At 41.4% G+C, this 20,988-nt stretch overlaps 1 protein-coding gene across 2 annotated transcripts in view; it reads right to left on the bottom strand.

Moving 5' to 3' along the window:
* Positions 1-19,449, bottom strand: part of Ocrl (OCRL inositol polyphosphate-5-phosphatase) — a 58,664-nt gene extending 39,215 nt beyond the window's left edge. For both annotated transcript variants that reach the window (XM_038316892.1, XM_038316891.1), the window contains exons 1-6: positions 19,215-19,449; positions 18,885-18,964; positions 15,436-15,515; positions 12,241-12,279; positions 615-725; positions 148-234 (exon numbers count right to left, since the gene is read on the bottom strand). In XM_038316892.1, coding sequence (XP_038172820.1) covers positions 148-234; positions 615-725; positions 12,241-12,279; positions 15,436-15,515; positions 18,885-18,964; positions 19,215-19,253 — 436 coding nt within the window. In that variant the 5' untranslated portion in view covers positions 19,254-19,449. The remainder of the gene's footprint in view (positions 1-147; positions 235-614; positions 726-12,240; positions 12,280-15,435; positions 15,516-18,884; positions 18,965-19,214) is intronic.
* Positions 19,450-20,988: the final 1,539 nt, after the last annotated feature.

A 20,988-nucleotide genomic window follows, 5' to 3' on the forward strand; every position in this document is an offset into this window, starting at 1 on the left:
TAAAGAGCTAGTATACCATAGAGTGAAACATTGGTCCATGGTCATGGGTTCAATAAAACCACTCTACACAACCAATTAATCTGAACTAATACAATCTATCAATTCTAAAATGATCATAGCAACCAGAGATAAAAGTCTTTCCAATACCTGAATAAGTAGGTTTATCCTTAGTGTCTAATTTCTGATACCAGCTAGATGATTCTTTCTGTTCTGGAACAAGAAGCTGTGACTGAGCTGGAAAGACAAGATTTAGGTCAGAAACCGAGAAACTACAAACGCAAAGCTATTCATTTATTCAAACTCCCCAAGTACATGGTCAGCACAATTCTGGAATGGAATGGAGGAGACTAAGGAAATACCGACAGCTCTGAGTCATCTGGGGGCAAAAGGAGGGGGATTACAAGCTGCAGGGAACTGCATGCCATGCCACCAACTTTCTTTTTAGAGCTGGGTAGACTTGTTCCTTAATCTATCCTGGGTTCATTCCTGAAGAAAAAAAAATCAGGGCTCAATGGGCAGGGGGCTTTGTTAACGGCTACGTTACTCTGAATCAGCACATCAGTATTTTACTCCCATTGAAATAGTGGAAAGAAACTTGCTGAGTCTTGAGTTACCTTCCTGTGCTGCAAAGACTTCTGAGAGGAACTTTAAGCAGAGCTCTTCATCAGGAATTTCAAAGTGGCGTTCTCTGGTCCAGTCTCCCTGCACCCGAATTTTGCAGCCACCTTTTAAAAAAATTAAATCCACAGATACCTAGATATGTGATACACTGCCTTATTGAGACAGTATTCTGAAATTGTTTGGTCAGTAGGAGGTCCAGATTACAAATATTCTAGACCCTCAATAAGGAACACACATCCAAGAGCAAGGGCTCGGTATTGCAGTGGTTGAGGGGCTGAAACAGAGAGGAAACCCTATGGGAAATACTCACAGTACTCACAGTGCTAATGGACTGTTTCAATAAGCAGACTGATCTAGCAATAGGCACTAACTATTATAATAAGCTAACTCATAGCTTCCTATGTCCTGATCTCTCAGATGTCAGTGCAGGGATTTCTAAGATCTAGCAAAAGATAAATTCATCAATCATCCTCTTCTTCTTTCCATATTGGAAATCCCCACCATTTCAAGTCCAGCTCATATAGTATTCTAAAGCATGAAGGTAATAGAGGAAGTAACATGGTTAGGTTCAGAGTAAATTAAATTTACAAGCTAAGTTAAAAATAGCAGGACTGATTTAAAGTGTTCTGGAAAGACATACCTATACCTCTCACACAAGTGAAAAATACCTCAAGTAAAAATGAGGATTTTGAATAACCTTGCAAATGCAACATAAAGATCTATTCCAAGAGTGGGTTAGTTAAGAAGAACCATTTGAGAAAGAGTAGAATTTGAAGCAAATTTACTGGGGCTGGAGAGACGGCTTAGCAGTTGAGGGCACTTGACGTTCTTGCTGATGACTTGGGTTCAATTCCCAACACCCACATGTTAAACCACAACCTTCTGTAACTTCAGTTCTAGGGGGTCCAATGCCCTTTTCTAGTCTCTACAGGCACCAAATATGCACATGGTGCAATCTATACGTGCATGCAAAACATCTCTAAACATTACAAATAGTAATGCTTAAAAAGTACATTTACAGCCGGGCTATGGTGGCACGCGCTTTTAATCCCAGCACTTGGGAGGCAGAGGCAGGCAGATCTCTGTGAGTTCAAGGCCAGCCTGGTCTACAAGAGCTAGTTCCAGGACAGGATCCAAAGCTACAGAGAAACCCTGTCTTGAAAAACCAAAAAAAAGTAAATTTACAAAGGTCTCAGAGTTCTTTAATTATTAAAACTATTATTTTTATTTTATATGTATGAGTATTTCTGCTTACATGTATGTCTGTGTTATGTGTTTGACCTCTGCAGGTCAGAAGAGGCAGTGTGTCCCTCTAGAACTGGAGTTACAGTTATCATGAGGTTTCTGAGAATTGAACCCAGGTCCTCAGGATGGGCAGCTGAGCTATCTCTCCAGACTCAGGCTTAGACTTTTTAAGGGTACAGCATACTCTCACCTGTTTTCTGGTGCCCTAAAATTACCATCTGACTCAACTATTCAGATTTTATGATTCAGGGAGCCTATGTATTTGTTTATATTCTTATTCTAATGGACTACACATATTGCTTTTCTGTGTTCCTAAAGCTACACATTCCTTAGTCAGGAGGCAGGACACACATCCACATCATCCAATGCTCTCCAACAGTTTCAGAGTCGTCTGAAACTTAAGGGCTTCCCCTATGTGCTTCAAGACTTTTCAGATTATTAGGATGGACAAAGTCCCGAGTTAGCTGGTCACTCTCCTGGTGACAATGATGGCAGATTCAGAGCTAGAAGGCATTCAACAAATAACTGTGGAAGAGGACTTTTCTAAACTTATAAATAATAAAGAAAGGAGAAATGGAATTCATATCCTAGTTTCTTATGTTGGTAATCTAGTTCTCACCTTTGGTTCTGTTTTTGTCTTCTTTTTAAAATCTCTTTTGTTTCCATCTTCATAGGACTCAGTGATTTTTTAAAACAAAATTACTGATTAGAAGAATACAAAGGATGAAAATGGAGGAATGGAAGACAACCAAGAGGGACACAGATAAGATACTTACTGGGGGGATCCACTGCGCAGAGGAGAACAAAGGCAGGTAGACAAGTGTCATTTAGGAACAGCCTTAAAGCTACTGGGAAAAGCTTCAGTGATGTGGGAGAGTCTTCTGTTTGTGTTGATTTTATTCGTTAATAAAGAAACTGCCTTGGCCCATTTAATAGGCCAGCCCTTAGGTGGGTGGAGTAGACAGAACAGGAAGAAGGAAGTGAGGTAAATGGCTCAGTCAGATGCCATGCCTCTCCTCAGTGAGACAGATGCCATGGAGCCAGCCACCAGGTCAGATATGCTGAATCTTTCCCAGTAAGACACCACTCGTGGTGTTACACAGATTATTAGATATGGGTTAGTCAAGATGTGAGTAAGAGGCTGAAACTAATGGGCCAGGCAGTGTTTAAATGAATACAGTTTGTGTGTTGTTATTTCGGGGCATAAGCTAGCCCGTGGCCGGGAGCCAGGTGGCAGCAACACAGCCCACAGCTCCTCACTACAATTCAGGACCCGAGTCCTCCATTTCTCATGTCAGTTACAATCAGAGTAGGTAAAACAGAACAATATCCATCTGATGCAAATTTAGTGCAAGAACATTTAATCCCTTTCCTACAATTCTTGAAAAACAGAATTTAGCAAATATAAAATAGATCTATTAAATGGCCAAAAGATTCCAGAAACTGTTTGAAAATTATCACCGAATGCTCTTTTACCAAAATGCTTAGAAAATATAACAAATTATTTCATGACCCAACCTTCTCTTCTTCTTTCTCCCACTCTGCCCCAACTCTCAGCCTTCTATGGGCAGTAAACATTCCTGTATCTTTCACTTCCTCTGAACAGTCTTTGTATCTCTTGGTAGTTCTCAGTCATAGTTGCATTACATTCCAGAGGTTTGTTTATTTGTGTGCATGTGTGTGTACCTATGTGTGTGCACATACAGGTGGAAGACGGAGGTTAAACTCTGTTATTAGGCCTCAGGAGCCATTCACTTTATCTTTTGAAAAATACACAGGGTCTTTCATTGACTTGGGACTTACAGGGTAGTATAGGCTGTTGACCAGGGGGCCTCGGGAATCTAACTGTCTCTGTCTCCACAGTGAGGGGTTATATATGTGCTTGCCATCTACCTGTTTGTTTAAATTTTTTAAATTATGGGTTCTGGGGATCAAACTCATGTCTTCATGATTGCACAGAAAGCAGTTTTCCCACTGAGCCATCTCCCCAGCTGGAGAGGTGCTTTTTAGAGCACACTGACAGGTGGACCCCATCCTAGGACAACAAAAAGAGAATATCAAGAGAGGAAGCTCAGAAATAATGTTTCACTGTATAGCCCAGGCCAGTTTCAAACCTGCAATCCTGCCTTGGCTCCCAAGTGCTAGAATTCTAGGTACCTGTCACTACATTTGACTCTACTGGTAGTTTTAAGCAAAATACTTGCAAGGGATTTTAACATCCAACTCCATTAAAAATCAGATGCAAATGCAAACTGCCTGGTTTTCAAGTGGGTTACCCCTCCACAGACTGGCTTTGATCTCCTGCTCTCAAGTGATTCTCCCTCAGTTTTTCATGTAGCTAAGACTATAGACAGGTACTATCATGCCTGGCTTAAACATGATGCAATCCAATACCACCTCCTCCCTCCCCATCTCTTTCAGGAACCCGCTCTCTCCTGAGTGGGCTGTACTGCTTTCTCTTTCTTCCTCTGTGAGAGCACCACTCTCTATAAGACTCAGAATTCAGGATCCGATGCCTGATACATAAGACTTCACCTCCACCTTGTTTGAAAACTGGTGCAGAAAATCCAGTTAACACCTTCAATTCCTTCACCTAATGACCTTCCCATTCCACCTCAGCCACCATTTCCTCACTCCCTACAGTGACTCCCTCAATAATATCCTAGATTTTCCATCATAGAAACACCATCACCTAACACACGCCAAGTCAAATGTCTCACTGGGACCTCCTCCTCCTCCTCCCAATTTACTTGTTTATTATCATTACTGGAATTGTTTTGGGCCTCACAGAACCTCAGCCCATTAATCCCTTCACTTTCTATCCAAGGAACCCTTCTTGCTTTTACTTCCCCTTTTCTCAAACAGATGTCATCACCATAGTCTATTGCAAAAATCCACAATTGTCTTACCTCTGGTCTCCCACAGCACCTATTTGGCTATATTCCAACCCACAAAAGTCTAACTAATAGCCTTCTCAGTACTTCCACCAGAGCAAGCAGAGGAAATAAGCACACATGTACACATACATATTGTGCTGGCTAGATCTATGTCAACTCATAACGAAGTCATCTGAGAGGAGAAAACATTGACTGAGAAAATGCCTCCATAAGATCGGACTGGAGGCAGGCCTGCAGAGCATTTTCTTAATTAGCGATTGAAGGGGGAGCAAGCCATGAGGAACAAGCAACACCCCTCCATGGCCTCTGCAGACTCCAAGTTCCTGCCTTGTTTGAGTTCCTGTCCTGACTTCCTTCAACGATGAACAGTAACATGAAAACATAAGCCAAGTAAACCATTTTCCCCCCCAACTTGCTTTTTGCTTATGGTGTTTCATTGAAACAATAGAAACCTGAACTAAGACACATATACATTCGGATTTGCTAGCATAATAAAATTTCGATCACCAACCTCAAATGGACCCTTTAGCCTAGAAAGCAATTGTTTCCTACAGATAATTAGCTTCCTGATATTACCTGGAATAACTTTTACATCTTCTCATGTATTCTCAGATTGTGGACCAGCTCCTTCTCATGTCCTCCCACTCAGCAGGTTGCTTAACTTTTACTTCAGAGAATGGAAGCCTACCTGTTTGTACTCATCTCTTTTACGACCCCATTCAAAGAAGATCACTTCTACTATGATCCCAATCCCTCCTCACACATCCCCCAGTCCTCTCAGGAATCACGCTTCCTGCTATTCTTTGGGTAGACACTCTCCATTCCAAATTTACAAAAGTACTCATCCAGTTTGTCTACTATGGATATTAGTTGTTACTACTTTTTGAAGTGGCTCCTCCTATATGTGACTTTAAAGAAACAGACAGAATTCTTTGAACTAACACATTATTTTCTCATTCTATATAGCACTGTCCCAAATTTTCTGGGATCTTGTGCATGCTCTAGAGTTGGACCGTCTAGTATGGACACATCTGGCTAGTGAGCTCTTGAAAACGGATTACTGAAATGGATGGCTGAATTTTGGATTTTACTTCTAATTCATGTAAGGCATATGCATCAGACAGCACTGTGTGAAACAGCACAGCTCTCGACATAATCACATTATTTATATTATCATTCACGTGCTAGTGGTTTTGACTTTGCTTCTAAGTGGCATCGGTTTGACTGTCAATTAGTCATCCACTCACACGTGTCCCAAAGAAATCTCAATTAACCATGGTTAAAACTGCATACACTGGTACTGTAAATCCAGCCACAAACCCATGGTTGGATCACTCAAAAGCCCCAAGGGTAAGCCTACTGCTATTACTCTGCTAAACGGACACAGTATCAACCTGCCCTCAAAGCCCTCAGTCTTTATCCAAAAGTTTGTGCAGTGGGTAGTGGTTAAGGAAGAAACTCACAGCTTGGCAAAATACAAAGAGTAAGTGGCAGTGGCAGGCTCGGCCACAAATGGGACTTCATATCACACTCCTTTCCCAAGGCTTAGGGGAAGATTGAAACAAAACTGTCTTCTTGACATGACAGGCCCACACTGCACTTGAGCTGAGAGCAGCGGTGGTTATGTGCACAGCACCTGCACAAAATCAGTCAATCAACATTCTAGCATCAAGTGTAAAGGGGTTAATGAACCCTTACTCCTAACTGAAGAGCTATGGACAGCTGATGGCTTCAAGGGGAGGGAGAGTCAGTTTTCTTTAAGGATGCGGTTACTGGTAGGTCAATGGATGACTCCATGCCCAGGAATAGGTAAAAACAATCAAAATGTATTGTATAAAATTCCCAAACAAATAATAAGATATATTTTAAAAGAGGAAATTTTGACGGTCTTCTCAAAGGAAAACTCATTCCAACTTCAATGTAGTTGTGCAAATGGGCATCATCATCTCAGTTTAGGTTAGAAACCCTGTATTTATCCTCGACACTTTTCTTCCTCCCACTCCCCACACCCAAGCCAATTCTTCTTGATCTTACCTCTAAATTCATCTATCAAATCTGCTCATGTCTCTCCATTTCTATCACCACCATACTCTCTAGCATATACAACCAAAGCAGTCTCCTAAGTGGTCTTTCTGCTTCCAGGCAAATGATGTTATATCAGCATAAAATCCTTAACTTCTCATTTTAAGATCTAAAAGGACAGATTCAACACTGTGGCTTACAAGATTCCACTGGATCTGGCCATAGCCTCTCTTGCCTCAATGCTAAAGTCCTATTCCAGGCACCCTAGCCTTTTATTTCCCAGAAAGCATCAGGGTACTTTTAAATTTGGAGTCTCACATGCCCTTGATCTGGAACACTCTTTTTCCCCCTCCACTTGTTGCCTGTCTCTTAGGCCCTCTGTTCCCAATTTATATGTCTCTTCTTTGTAAATTCCTTGCCTAACTACAATGCTCAATGAATAACTCTTCTTGTAAATTCTTTCCAATTTTTCTTTTATTTACCAAATCCATAAGCATGTAAGTGTCTAAACCTGCTGAAAGCCACTTTTCTATATTAAAATACATGAACTACCAGGAGTGTAGCTTTCTCTTGTAGTTTTAGAGCCTTACACAGTGCATAGCACCCAAAATGAACTCAGATATTTATTGAATACATTCATGAATTATAGGCATCTCTGTAGCTCTAGCAACAAAAAAAATCACAGAAGGTAAAACCAAAGCAATAGCAGGAATATTATCTCTGCTGTGCTCTGATGATTTTGTGGGATTTACAACCAGGTCTGACAAACAGAAGACACTGAACAAATATTTATAGAATAATGAGTAAACTAGGTAGAGTAATAACTAAAAATTAGCATAATAGAGTTCATCTAAAGGTCATAAAGATACAAAAAACAAAAGGGGAAATCATATTCATCTCCATGAATAAGAGGGAGAAAATTTAATAAAATTCAGTATATATTCACAATGTTAAAGAACAGCAAAAACTTAAATACATTTATTTTGCTGTTAGTTTTTTTTTTGGTAAGTGACAGAGTTTTGCTATGTGACTCAGGCTAGTCTTGAACTTGCTATATAGCCCTAGCCTTGAATTCATGATCATTTTACTTAAGCCTTCCAAGTATTCTGACTACTGGCACATGCCATGTCTGGTTTAAATGCAGTTTCTTACTTCTTTTTAAAGGGCCAGCAAGTAATGTCAGAATGTCTTTAACTAGGAAATTCCACTTGAGGCATCCTCAGTGAAACCCAGGCCCACACAAGGATTAACACCATTAGTTAACATTGATCCCCAAATTCTCATTGGTACAGTAAGACATGAAACACAGCAATGGCTATAGCTAGAGAAATAGGGCAGAGTAGCTATTTGAAGATAATTAAGGCTATCCATCTACCAAAATGGAAAAAAATAGATAAATACTAAAAATAAATTAGGTGAAGTGGCTGGATAAAATATCCATGATTCATTAGTTGTTCATATGCTAGTAATAAGCAATCAGAAGATAACAGAACTCCCCACCACAATATCAGCAACAAATCATCATGAAATTCTTAACCTAAAAATCTGATGTACATAAAGAAGCCACAAAATTTTACTACGAGTTATAAAGAGATGCATTGTGTTCCCGCAAAATGATTTAATTTTATAAACTAATTTAATAAAACTATGACAAAATATCTATGATGAGATACTGGTTATTAGAAATAGTGTTTAAACAACCCAGCAGGTGGAATAAGGCATTAATTCCAGCAATGAGGAGGAAAGGGTCAATGTCATCCTTGACTACATAAGGAATTTGAGGCTAGCCTAGAATAGACTTCTTTCTCAAACAAAGAAAAATAACAACAAAAGTATGTTTAAAATGATTTTAAATGTCATAGGGAAAATGTCATGGTAAAGTGTTAAGTAAAAATCCATGGTTAAAAACTGTCAATACAGGAGTAGGGGTATAGCTCAGTCATAGAGCATATGCTAACCATGCACCAGACCTCTGGGGTGAAAGCTCATCATTAAAACTCTCCCACAAAAACTATGTAGAAGGATTCTAATTATGTGGAAATATAATCTAAAGCAGTAGGAAATATATGTATATATATATATATATGTCAGCTATAGTATAACTTCATGGTTATATAGCAATGCTCAAAGATTTTAGTTTTAATTATGTGTGTATGTTTGTGCAGATGTAAGTGCAGGTGTCTGTGGAGTCTAGAAGAAGGCATTGGATCCCCTGGAGTTGGAGTTACAGGCAGTTGTGAGCCACCTTAAGTGGGTGCTGGAAACTGAACTTTGGTCCTCTGCAAAAGAGGTACTGGCTCTTAATTGCTGAGCCACCTCTTCCATTCTACCCAAAAGTTTAATTTGATACTTCGAAACTTTTTGATGACCACAAATTATAATTAATTGTATTAAGTTTATTAATTTTAAAATTTATTAATTTTTTCTGGTTAGAAAAACTATTTTCAAGTTGTTTACTACGGGTATCTAAACAATACATATTTACACCAAAATCAGTCTTGCCCATTAACAAAGGGTACTATTTTCTAGGGGTTGAACTCAGAATGTCAGACTTGTACAGCAAGTACTTTTACTGAGACTTCTCCCTGACCCTATATTCATTAACAACAACAACAACAACAACAACAACAACAACAACAACAACAACAACAGCACCTCTGGTTTGGAAACAAAGGGTTCCATATAGCCCAGGCTAGCCTGGAATCACTATGTAACCAAGGATAGACTTGAATTCCTCATCCTCCTTCCTGCACTTCAATCACTGAGGTTACAGATATACATCACCATACCTAGTTTATGTCGTGCTGGGATGGAACCACAGCATTTTGGATGCTAGGCAAACACTCTATCAACCGAGCTACATCTCCAACCTGGTGCTGCTTTTGTCTTGTCTAGTCACAATAAAACACAGATTCTGAGCTACTTTCTCTCTTGGATACCTGTAACGGAAACTAGCAGCTAGTTTTACATAGCATGTTAGAACCAGCCTTTAAGACTTCCATATTCGACGATTAAAGAAAAGAATAATAAACCCAAACCAGAAAACCATCCAGTACAAATTAATAGTGCCAAGGGCAGAGACCATCTCCAAACAAAATTAATGTGCAACCTGTAGCCTCAAGCTAAATGGCAAGTTTTACTTATCCAAGGACTCAAGCAAGAGATAAGACAAATTATCTGATTTCGATTCGTGTGGTCAGATACACTTTCCATAGCAACCACACAGTAGTCACAGTAGCAATCAAGTGCCCATTTTCTCCTCTCCAGAGCACAGCACAATTAGATGATAAACAAAGAACATCTTGCCTAGAAAGTCAGTGATTTGCATCAAACTGATAAAAATGAAAGCACAGAAACAGCGAAAAGAAGACCATGTTCCCTCTGATGAATCGAAGCCTTGTGAGGGAACAGGGCTTAAGTAGGACTCAAATTATTTCAAAAAAGAAAAGAGAATACTTGAACAAGTAATTTCATGGACTTTGTGCCTTTCAACATAATAAAAGGAATAGGTGAAAACATCGTGAGCTTGCACAAAAACATCAAGAGAAGTTGGGAGAAAAGTCTACAGTATAATAGCAGTCAAAAGATTCAGCCACAAAGAAAAATAGAGTCGTGACTTTTGCAGGAAAATAGGTGTAACAAATTATAATGACGATATTAACGTGTCTCAGACTCAGAAAGACAAATACTGCTTGTTTTCCCTCACACGCAGAGCCTAAATTTTAATATGTATCCAGGTGCGTCTGTGTGTGGGGGGGTACAGGCTAGAAGACTGGAAAGGGGATCACGAGAGAGGAAAAGGTCTTATCCTAAGGGAATGTTGGGGAGAAAAAAACAGGGTCAAAGAATATATGTGATATGCAGGCAGAAGGAGAACCAATGAGGTGCAGAAAGGGTTTAGGAGGAGAGGCAGGCTGCTGTGGAAAAAATCAATAAAGCCAAAGTATGTTCAAAAATGCCATGATGACATCTATTACTTTGTATGCTAACAACAATAACAACAAAAGAAAAGGCAATCCAGAGAGGAAGAATCAACCTTACCCAGAGATGAGCTCCTAATTTGTTATTCAATACTCTGAAGCCATGTACACACAAAGAACAGAAACTTATTTAGCAGGTTGTATTTATATATTTATGCATACATGAATGCACATACATATGTAAATAATAATAATAATGAAGTTATCAATTTGAAAGTGGGCGGACATGGAAGAAACTGGAAGGAGGGGACTTTAGAGGGGCTGGGGAGACGATAGGGAAAAAGGAAAAGAATGTAATTACATTTTTATTTTAAATACACACACATAAAAACTAATATGGCTGGATAGATAGCTTTATCAGTAGGTGTTTGGCATTTAAGCATGAGGACCTGAGTTTGATCTTCAGAACCTATGTAAGAAAGCTCGAAATAGTGGAGCATACTTGCTGTGCTGGGGAAGCAGAAACAGGTAGACTCCTAGTGCTTACAGGCCAACCAGCCTAGCTTAATTGGGGAACGCCAAGCTGGTGAATCCCTGTCTCAAAAACAAAGGTGGACAACACCTAAAAATGCTACTTATTGTCACTGACCCAAGGCCTCAACACAAATGCACAGATGTGTACATGTACACACACACTGCATGTACACACACACACGCATGCTTATCTGCATATGCACTAACATAAACACACACACACACACACACACACACACACACACACACACACACACACACGATCTGGAAACCTTAAGTGTTTTAAGCATTTTCCTAGTTCTTCTTTATAATTAATCAGTTCCACAGCAGTGATGCGATTGGTAGTGACAATAATTGCAGCTTCAGGTGGCTTAAAGCTCCTCAGCAGAAGAGCTGATCACATTTCAGGTTTTTAAAGCTTCTTAGCAGCTATCTGTGTTTTTTCAGGCTCAGAAGGCATGGTTTTGAGAGATGAGGATAATTTGTAGGGCAGCATTAAGAAAATGGTGACAACAAAATGAGATGGCTAAACACAAGCAAGATGTACCCCTGAAACTCTTAACTCTCTCTCTCTCTCTCTCTCTCTCTCTCTCTCTCTCTCTCTCTCTCTCTCTCTCTCTCTCTCTCCCCCCCCCTCCCTCCCTCTCTCTCTCCCTCCCTCCCTCCCTCCCTCTCTCTCTCTCTCCCCCTCCCTCCCTCCCTCCCACCCTCCCTCCCTCCCCCTCCCTCCCTCCCTCCCCCCCCCTCTCTCTCTCTCTGTGTTTGTTTCTTTTTTATTTTTGAGACAGGGTTTCTCCCTGTAGCTTTGGAGCCTGTCCTGGAACTCGCTCTGTAGAACAGGCTAGCCTCAAACTCATAGAGTTCTGTCTGCCTCTGCCCCCCGAGTGCTGGGATTAAAGGTGTGCACCACTACCATGCGGTCCCCAAAAGTTTCTTAAATATAGAGTAATAAAGTCAATATTTGTAGAATGAAAATCAACACCATTCAGAAAGATACTCACTGTTTGAAGCAATATCAATCAAGAGAGTTTCTTCTGCTTCTACGGGGAGGAGAAAACCACAATGGAATCAGAGAGGAGAACACTACTCATTACCACTAAAGCACTATTTCATAACTAAACAATCACCCAGTCACCCCTCCTGAGTCTCAGAATACGTTAAAGAATCCTTTGACTGCTTTTGTTTGAAATATTTTTAAAAAGAATTTTTATAGCCCCAGGTTATAAAGACTATGTACAATTCAACTTTAAAAAAATGAGTTGATCAAGGTCCCAACTGGAACACCTCAAAGAAAATCAAGGGATGGTGACTTAATAGAAGGGAACATGATAACATGTTCATGCAAGTGAAGGCCAGTTTAGCTCTCTGTGTTCTTTTGATCTTATAGGAAGCCAGAGAAAAGTGACTAAAAGCCTCAGAGAATTCTCACAGAATTATTCTCTCAACTCAGATATAGTCTCTGAAAATTTGTCAATGATCTCATCTTCTGCTTTTGCCCTGTGGAAGAGTAGAGTATACTTAAAGATTTTTTTCTCTTAGGCTTTAGTGAATATCTGTGGGTCTAAAAGGTATCATATCCAATAAGAAGTTTCAGACACAATGCCATCTTAATTGGAGCATGATTCACAAGAGCCATCTACTGACGTGATGACCCAGACAGATGAATAAAGAAGATCTAGTTTATAACACACAGTGGAATACCATTTAAGGACAGAGAGAATGAAATCCAGTCCTTTTGGCCATTGGATGGAACTGGAGGACATTATGTTAAGTGAAATAAACCATCACAGAAGGAAAAATATTGCATGTTTTCACTTACACATGGAAGCTAAAATATGATCTCGCAGAAGCACAGAGCAGGACTAGAGACTGGGGTCAAGTAGTGGGTAAAGGGATCCAGAGAGAGTAAATACGGGATAGCAAAGTACAGTTAGATAGGAGGACTAAGGTCTAGTATTCTGAAGCATAGCAGGGTAATTATAGTAGATCACACATTACTACAGATCTTAGAAAAACTAGATGTCTTTGACGGTTCCTAATACAAAGAAATGCTATTGTTTCAATTTGATCATTGCATATTTCAGATTGTTACACTGTACTCCCTAATAATCACAAATGTTATGTGTCAATGGGAGGGGGGAGAGAAGACAGCACAAGCTGTTTGCAAGTTTAGAGTTCTCTTTTCTCTCGTTGGTTTTCCTGGACTTCCTTTTTTTGCCTGGACTATCTGAACTCAACCTATCTTCTTCTCTCTGACTTCCCTAGATTTGAGCACAGGCTACTGTCTCACAGCTGACACTTGGTTCTGAGCTGGAATCAACCATGACCTCTGTTGATCAGATGGGAAGCCACACACTTTTGGTTCTACTATTCAGGTGCAAAGAGCAGCAATTAGTAAGGCACGAAGTTGTCCAATAGCAGAGTGTAGTCCCCCTGCTCTCTGTTGCAGGTTGACGTAAGTAGGAAATGAAGACGTAATCTATATTCACCGTTGCTCTGTAATGCCCTTTAGTTCCACAAAACTCTGAGTGACTAGTTTCCCAAACAGATATGCAAGTCAGGAAATGGAAAGGAAGTGAAAACTCAAGAGCATAACATTTCGATTTGTCATGGGGGAAAAATGGCATACATCTTCCACTGCAATATAGCAACTGGCTATCTACTTCTTATTAAAAATAATGAAAGTGAGACCCTAGGGGTAGTAGGAAAGGCCCAAATCATGCTCGGACACCGAAACCTTTGGCTCTTTTGTGAGTGTAGCATCCCTATTACAGCATGTAGGAGCCTTGTTTACAATGTCTTCCATGCAGGGCAGGTTCAACAACTGGCTTGCTTTTCGACACACCTTAGATGCTACTCCTGTACAAATTTCAATTTACTCCCTCCTCTTTCTCTTCCTCCTTTCCCCTATCTTCTCCTCTCTTTGTTCCTTTTGCTTTTTGTTGTTGTTGTTGCAGGCAGGGTCTCCCTACATGGCCAAGTCTAGCCTGGAACTCTTCCTTGGCCTCTAATTTGCAACCCTCCTGCTTCAGCCTCCTTCTGGGACATAGGTGTGAGCACTGTTTAAAAAGTCATACACACTGACTATATTCACTTACAGGGATAAATCCTGAACAAATAATAAATATGCAGGGAGATTTATATGCAGAGATGTTCGCCCTGTTCCTATTTATACCAGTGAACAGTAGTCCAAATGTCAACCAGAGGGAATAATTTGATTATGAGCTATTCATAAAATGGAACAGCATATAGCCATTGGCAGCATGGGACAACACTCATAATATAGTAGCAAGTGAATGAGAGAAAAATGTTGTAAAGGATGAATCCTGCTTAAACGTTGTGTTGTGTGCACAGAGAAAAAAAATAGATATTAGGTGTCTCTAAAGGATGCGTTAGGTGACTTATTTTCTTCGTGCATTGCTGCTCTTTCCAACCCTTTTACAGAATGCACGTGTTGTGAAAAGATCAAAGTTCAGTGTAGAAAGCACCTGTGCAAGGTGGGACTTAAGCTCTCAAGATCCTCCACTGTGTACAGAATGCTTCTCCCTGAAAGAAGCACTGGACCTTTGGGAGACATAAGGCATTTGTTCTTTAGTAACCAGCTTCCTTTCTAGAGCAATGGGAAGTTACAGAAGCAATACCTCCTACACAGTTCTCCCAGCTTTTGAGTTTCATTGCAGCAAACGAACCAAGATTTTTCTATGTTCAGTATTCAAGTGTGAGGGAAGAAAGCCAAGTGGTCCCTCCCCAGAGTTATGATTCACCAATGTCAAGGCTTGAGAACCAACAGAACTGAGTATGAGGCATGACAGTCAGATACTTCATGTTGCCAAGGCGACTTAAATCCAAAGTGCCGAATATGGGAATCCTTTACAATGGACAGAATGTTGTTTAAGCCCAAGGTCGTCATTTAAATCCACATATATGTCAGTCAGCATAAAAGATTAGTTATACATATCTCTAACCCTACTCAGTGAAGCAGGTGCTATATACATATGTAGTTTTAAAATATAATTCTTCAGCATTTTAAACATAACACTTATCTTTTCAATGACCGGTTAGAAGTGTTATCTTTTTTTGTGAAGAGTAATATGTTTCATTTTACATGCAGTGACAAATTTGAATATGTATGGCATTATACACTGCATTAATGACCAAGGCGAAGCCTTAATTAGCTAAGTCATTAAAGCAAGTACCTTGAACACATTTGAAGTGGCTATTTATAGGAATGATATCTTGAACATGCTGTTCCTTCCCATGCAACTGGATTATTAACCTAGAACACAGAAGAATGTATTAATGAACAGTTACTGAAAATGACAAATCTTTAGCAACCAAACACCTTACTGTCTTGCTACACAAAAATAGTATATGTTTATTGGACTTGCTGGATTTAGTCTATTCGAGCTGAGTATCACAATTAGTAAATGCTGCTTAAGGGCTAAGCGTGATGATCAATATCTGAACATCCAAACTGGCTTACATGCATAAAGAATGTATACGTCCATGTCTTAAAAACAATCTTAAGAGCATGCATTGCAAGTTACACACCTTCACTGTATAAACATGAGACTGGAGAACCTATAACTTTAAGGGAACTCACTGATGGTAGGGACCATGGCTATCTTTTGGTCATAGTATTTCTGGTGCTTAGTTCAGAGACTGGCATGTCACAGACACTCAGGTGCACTGAATCAATGAACCAGACCACCTGCTCTTTAGTTTGTCACGGTCGGGTTCATGTCTTTGACCAAAGAAGGGTTCTGTCTCTTTCGCATATGCATGTAGGTTGCTGGAGGAATAAGAAGAATTATTCATGGACCAGTAAAATAACAGCAAAGAGGTCCAAACCATAAGTGGGCTGCCTGCACACCTTTGTGTATGTGCTCTGCTTTCTAACTTCAGGCTGGTGTATTTTTTTATGCAAGCACGAATGAATTTGGCTCACAAGTATGAAGTGCAAGACTTCTAAATTCATGTATTCTTACTCCTTACATTGTTGAGACAGGGTTTCACGGTAGGTTGAACTATAGTTCAGGCTGGCCTATAACCCAGTATATAGCTCAGGTGGATCTCAAACCCATGATCTTCCTGCCCAGCCTCCAAATTGCAGGGACTGTAGATGCATGCCACCATGTTGGGCTCGTTTTTTAAAAACCACTTCTTCTTAGTGGCACAGAATCCAAAATATAACCTAATTAGTAAACCGCTGTTCTAAACATCACCTGCTTCCTTCACATCAAGCACTCTTCAGTTCTGTTCAAGAATATCTCTTTTCTTCCTGAGCCCCACTTCAAATCCGCCCTCCTCTGTGAAGCCTTTTCAGAACAGTTCCAAGCAGAACCAGCAATCTTCTCCCTCTAGCATGGCCTTCCAACAGAACACTTAAACAGCAGTTCCATTAATTTCCCCTCGAGTGGAGCTCCTTCAGAGCAATGACCCTATTCAGATCCGTCTACAGTCTGGCAGATACTCAATCACTACTGGTTAAATAGGTGAACAACTTTAATTACACTATAAGCAGAGGTTAATTTCCAAATGAAACTCCCTGAAGAAATAAATATTTTTTAACATTTCATTGTTTTCCCTGCAAAACCCCATATGTTTATTTTTCATTTTGGTCTCTCAAGCAAAGCTCTTCCATATTCAGAACCCCAGAGCTAAATGTGGAGCTAGGCTTCAAGTTCTAAGACAGAAAGTCCGAAAGTAAAAACTTCTGGACACCTAGGTCAGAGAAGACATTAAGAGGGAAAAATCCTTTGAGGCGTACAGATGGTATTACAGGTTTAGGTGTCTGCAGTGAATGTTTTCAAAAGAAATTTCACAGCCACACCTTTAATCCCAGCACTTGGGGAGACAGACAGGCAGATCTCTGAGTTCAAGGCCAGCCTGGTCTACAGAATGAGTTCCAGGACAGCCCAGGGCTACACAGACACCCTGTCTAGAAAACAAAACAAACCTTTTCTCTGTAGAATTCTGGATTATACTGCATAGGTTTCGATCTCAGCTATGCAATGTTGTAACTGAACAAGAAACCTGGCCTCCCTTTCTCTATAAAGGGGCACGAGAAGCACTTAAGCCCTCATCAAGTCACCATGCACTAGTAGTCGCTATCCCTTAGCGCTTATATGCACTCACACCACAGGGATTTGATTTCTCTGTGGGGAAATAGTCAAGGGTGCTCCCCTTGCCAAGTTGAAAAGTTTTTCTAGTACAAGAGATTAGACAGGACAAATTCCTTATCCTAAGACCAGCTACTGGCTCTCATTTTAGAGTTCTAAACCCACTAAACAGGGGGTTCGATTCCTGTGTTGTAGTCATTTCAATGACGTAGCTATTCTACTTGATTCTTATAACTTTGGCTTTTTTTTTTTTAATTGAAGAGGAAACCAAGAGACAAAGAATCGACTGGTTTGTGCAGGTTACACTTCTTCATACTGTTTCCACCTTCCGACATGATAGCTGAATCGAACCTTTCAATTCACTGTTCCATTGAATACACTCTTATTACACTAGTCTTCCTGGATTTTTATAAAGTCTAGGGAAAATAATACGAATGTCTCACATCAGCACAACCGACCAAGCAGGATCAGGAAAGAGCTACTTCAAAGACCTAGTTGAAATCAGTTACAGTGTCACCTGTAGCCTCAAGGCAAGGCTTGTGGTACTTTTCTTCTGTGTGCAGCTAGAGACAGAGGATTAAAAAGTAGAGCCCGAGACAAACAGATTTTCGTGCAGAATCCAATGTTAAGAGATGTCCAGATTTAAGTGCTCAACAATTGTTAAACGGGGAGGAAAATTGATTCCCAGAAACCAGTGAACCAAGGGTAGCAGCTTCCACACTAACAGTGATAGGGCATTGTGATGTATAATGGTAACCATGGAAACTTAAGATGAAGCATTAGTGGCAAGGGGGCAAGGTTAGCAGCTGTGCGATAGCTTATCTAAATAATCTTTTGCTCAATCAGTCAACAGTATTTACTGAGCTCCTATCATCCAAGGAAGTGACTTGCACTGATAAAATGTCAAATATGGCTTTATTTCTGTACATTTCATTAGCTTTTCTTTCCAACAGTCCAGTCCAGTGAGACAGTTACTGCCCTACGCCAACAAATTAGCGAATTAATGAATATGCCTTCAAGCAAATGGAAAAAGAGGATCCAGGGACTGGAAGAGCCAGTCGAATGGGAAAAAGACAAGTTTGGAACATTAACAGTAGAGCATTTCCCTAGCACTTTTACTTTGTAAACCACTTTTGCACTTAGGATTCTCCCAGTTAAACTTTCAAAAGTTCTAAGTCAGTTTATGCTTTTATTCAACGTAAGAGGAAAGAAACCAAGACTCAGAAAACCTTATTAACTTGGTTACACAACACATGTCAGTTACAGGGTGCAGGAACTAAGAACCCAGGCTTCCTGCTTCCCTGTCCATTGTGCCCTTCCATTGAGCCACAGGGCCTGGAGTTATTTAGCAACTTAGAAGTTGGTGATGGGAGGCCTCTGCTCAGGAAGCGCTCACTTGACTGCACACCTGGCTGTGAACCTGTTGCCCGCTTGGCCAAGGGGGCTGGCTCCTTGAGGTTTCGGACTCAGGGAGGTTTATGGAAGAAGGCGCTCTCCTCCCTGGGAGTCAGGTGGTTACTTACTCATATTGCCCGTTCCTCTGGGCTAGGGTCAGGGTGCAGGGCTCCCGGAGGGGACCCTTCATCTCCAAACCCTCCACCATATGCAGGCACCGGTCAAGGGTCTCACTGTCTCTCTCTCCCTTTTTTTTTTTTTCAAACTCAGCCAAGGAGGGGTGACACGGGGCTGGGCACACACCGGCCGCCCTCCTTGGTTCCCCCAGTGTCCCCTCCCGAGCCGGCCGGCCCCCTTTCCCTGCTCCGCTCAACCCCAGGATTTACGTGCGGCACCCCGGCCCGCGCCCCCCGCCCCCGTGGCCTCCCTTCCCCTTCCCCCTTCTCTCAGACGGATACGGCCAGGGGCTGAGCTCCGATCGGGAGCTGCGGCTCCATCAGGGCGGCCTCCAGGCTCTGCGGGGCTGCGGACTGCCAGCGGATTCCACGACACCGCCTCCTGCGGCCTGCCGCCCACCCGCCTCGGCTAGGCAGACAGAAAGGGCTCGGGCGCCAGCAGGCGCTGGGAAGCCCGGGAGCCCGGGAGCCTGGGAGGCAGCCGGGGAGCCGGGGAGCTGGGGAGCTGGGAGGAGAGTGTCTGACCCGAGAGAGAGCGGCGCCTCCGGCCCCCGCCCGCCTGCCAGGCCGCCGCAGATTTCGCCCCCTGCGACCAACCTGGGGAACTGCAGCCAGACACCCGAAGGACTTCAGGACTCCATAGCCGCTGGTCCAGCGGAAGGCAACGCGCCAGAAGGGTTCTGAGAACTTTGAAGGCAGTCATAGAAAAGAAACAGCCACATCCGATGAGCTGGGCCGATAGGAACCATAGCATGATGCAAAACAAACAAACAAACAAACAAACAAAAAAACCTTTAAACTTATGAAGCTCTCTGTTGGCCATCTTCTAAGGTGTTTTCTTTTTCCATGTTTTTCTTCCATCCCCTAAATTTGGAAATTACCCATAGCTTAGGCCTCTGGCCCACCCCCGCCCCTGCATTTCATCCTCCTCAGGTGGTTTCCGAATGTGTGAAGTTCAAGCACGCATGCCTAGTCCATTCCACTCAGCCATCAGCCCTGAAAACTCAAAAGCTACATGCTTTTCTTCCTCTCTCATAATCGTTTTGATCCAAATAAACCTTACTCATATTTTCTTTGGAATGACTTTTTCAATTTCTTGTTTACTCGCCTTTCAAATGGCCATGTAAACAAGCTTTTGTGATATCTGAGCTGGGTTACTTAATCCTCCCCCCACCCCCAAGAACTCCTGTAACTTTTCCAGGCTGTTAATAGTCGCCCCAAAGTACTACCACTTCAGTTGTGTTATTCATTTGCGCCAGAATCTATATTTGACTAGAAATCAAGACTTACTTTAAAGCTATGCTAGTTAAGACTATATAGTATGAGCACAGACCAATGGAACAGAATACATAGCCCTTAAATAGTCCCATCCACATATGGAAGATGGATACTCACTATATATGCCATTTCATATCAGTGAAGGAAAGAATAGATTCTTCATTAAATACCGCTGGGGATATTGATTTTTTTCCACATGGAAAATTATATAGTTAGATCCTTACCTCATACCATGGATGGAAAAACCAGTTTCTGGAGGTATTATAGTTAGTAGTCAGCCTGAGCCCACTAGACAAGCTGTGTGTGCTCCATATGTCAGAGCTGGGGAAGGAGAGGTTAACCAAGCACTGTAGAGCTCAGAAGATCACAAATGAGTCCCAGATATCGGACATTAAGTGTAGAAGGAAACGGGCAGGCTGTGTCCCGCCACCCAGCTAGCTTTGCCCAAAATAATTACACGGAAACTGTATTCTTTTAAAACACTGCCTGGCCCATAGTTTCAGCCTCTTATTGGTTAATTCTCACATCTTCCTTTAACCCATATTTAGTAATCTGTGTAGCACCACGAGGTGTGGCTTACCAGGAGAGATCTTAACCTGCGTCCATCTCGGAGAGGAGAAGCATGGAGACTCACTATGGCGACTGCCTGAAGCATCTCCCCAACTCTCCCAGAATTCTGTTCTGTCTATTCCGCCTACCTAATTTTCTGTTCTCTTAAAGGGCCAAGGCAGTTTTCTTTATTAATTAACCAATGAAAGTAACATAGACAGATAACTCT

The sequence above is a fragment of the Arvicola amphibius genome, chromosome X (assembly GCF_903992535.2).
Source record: "Arvicola amphibius chromosome X, mArvAmp1.2, whole genome shotgun sequence".
NCBI lineage: Eukaryota > Metazoa > Chordata > Mammalia > Rodentia > Cricetidae > Arvicola > Arvicola amphibius.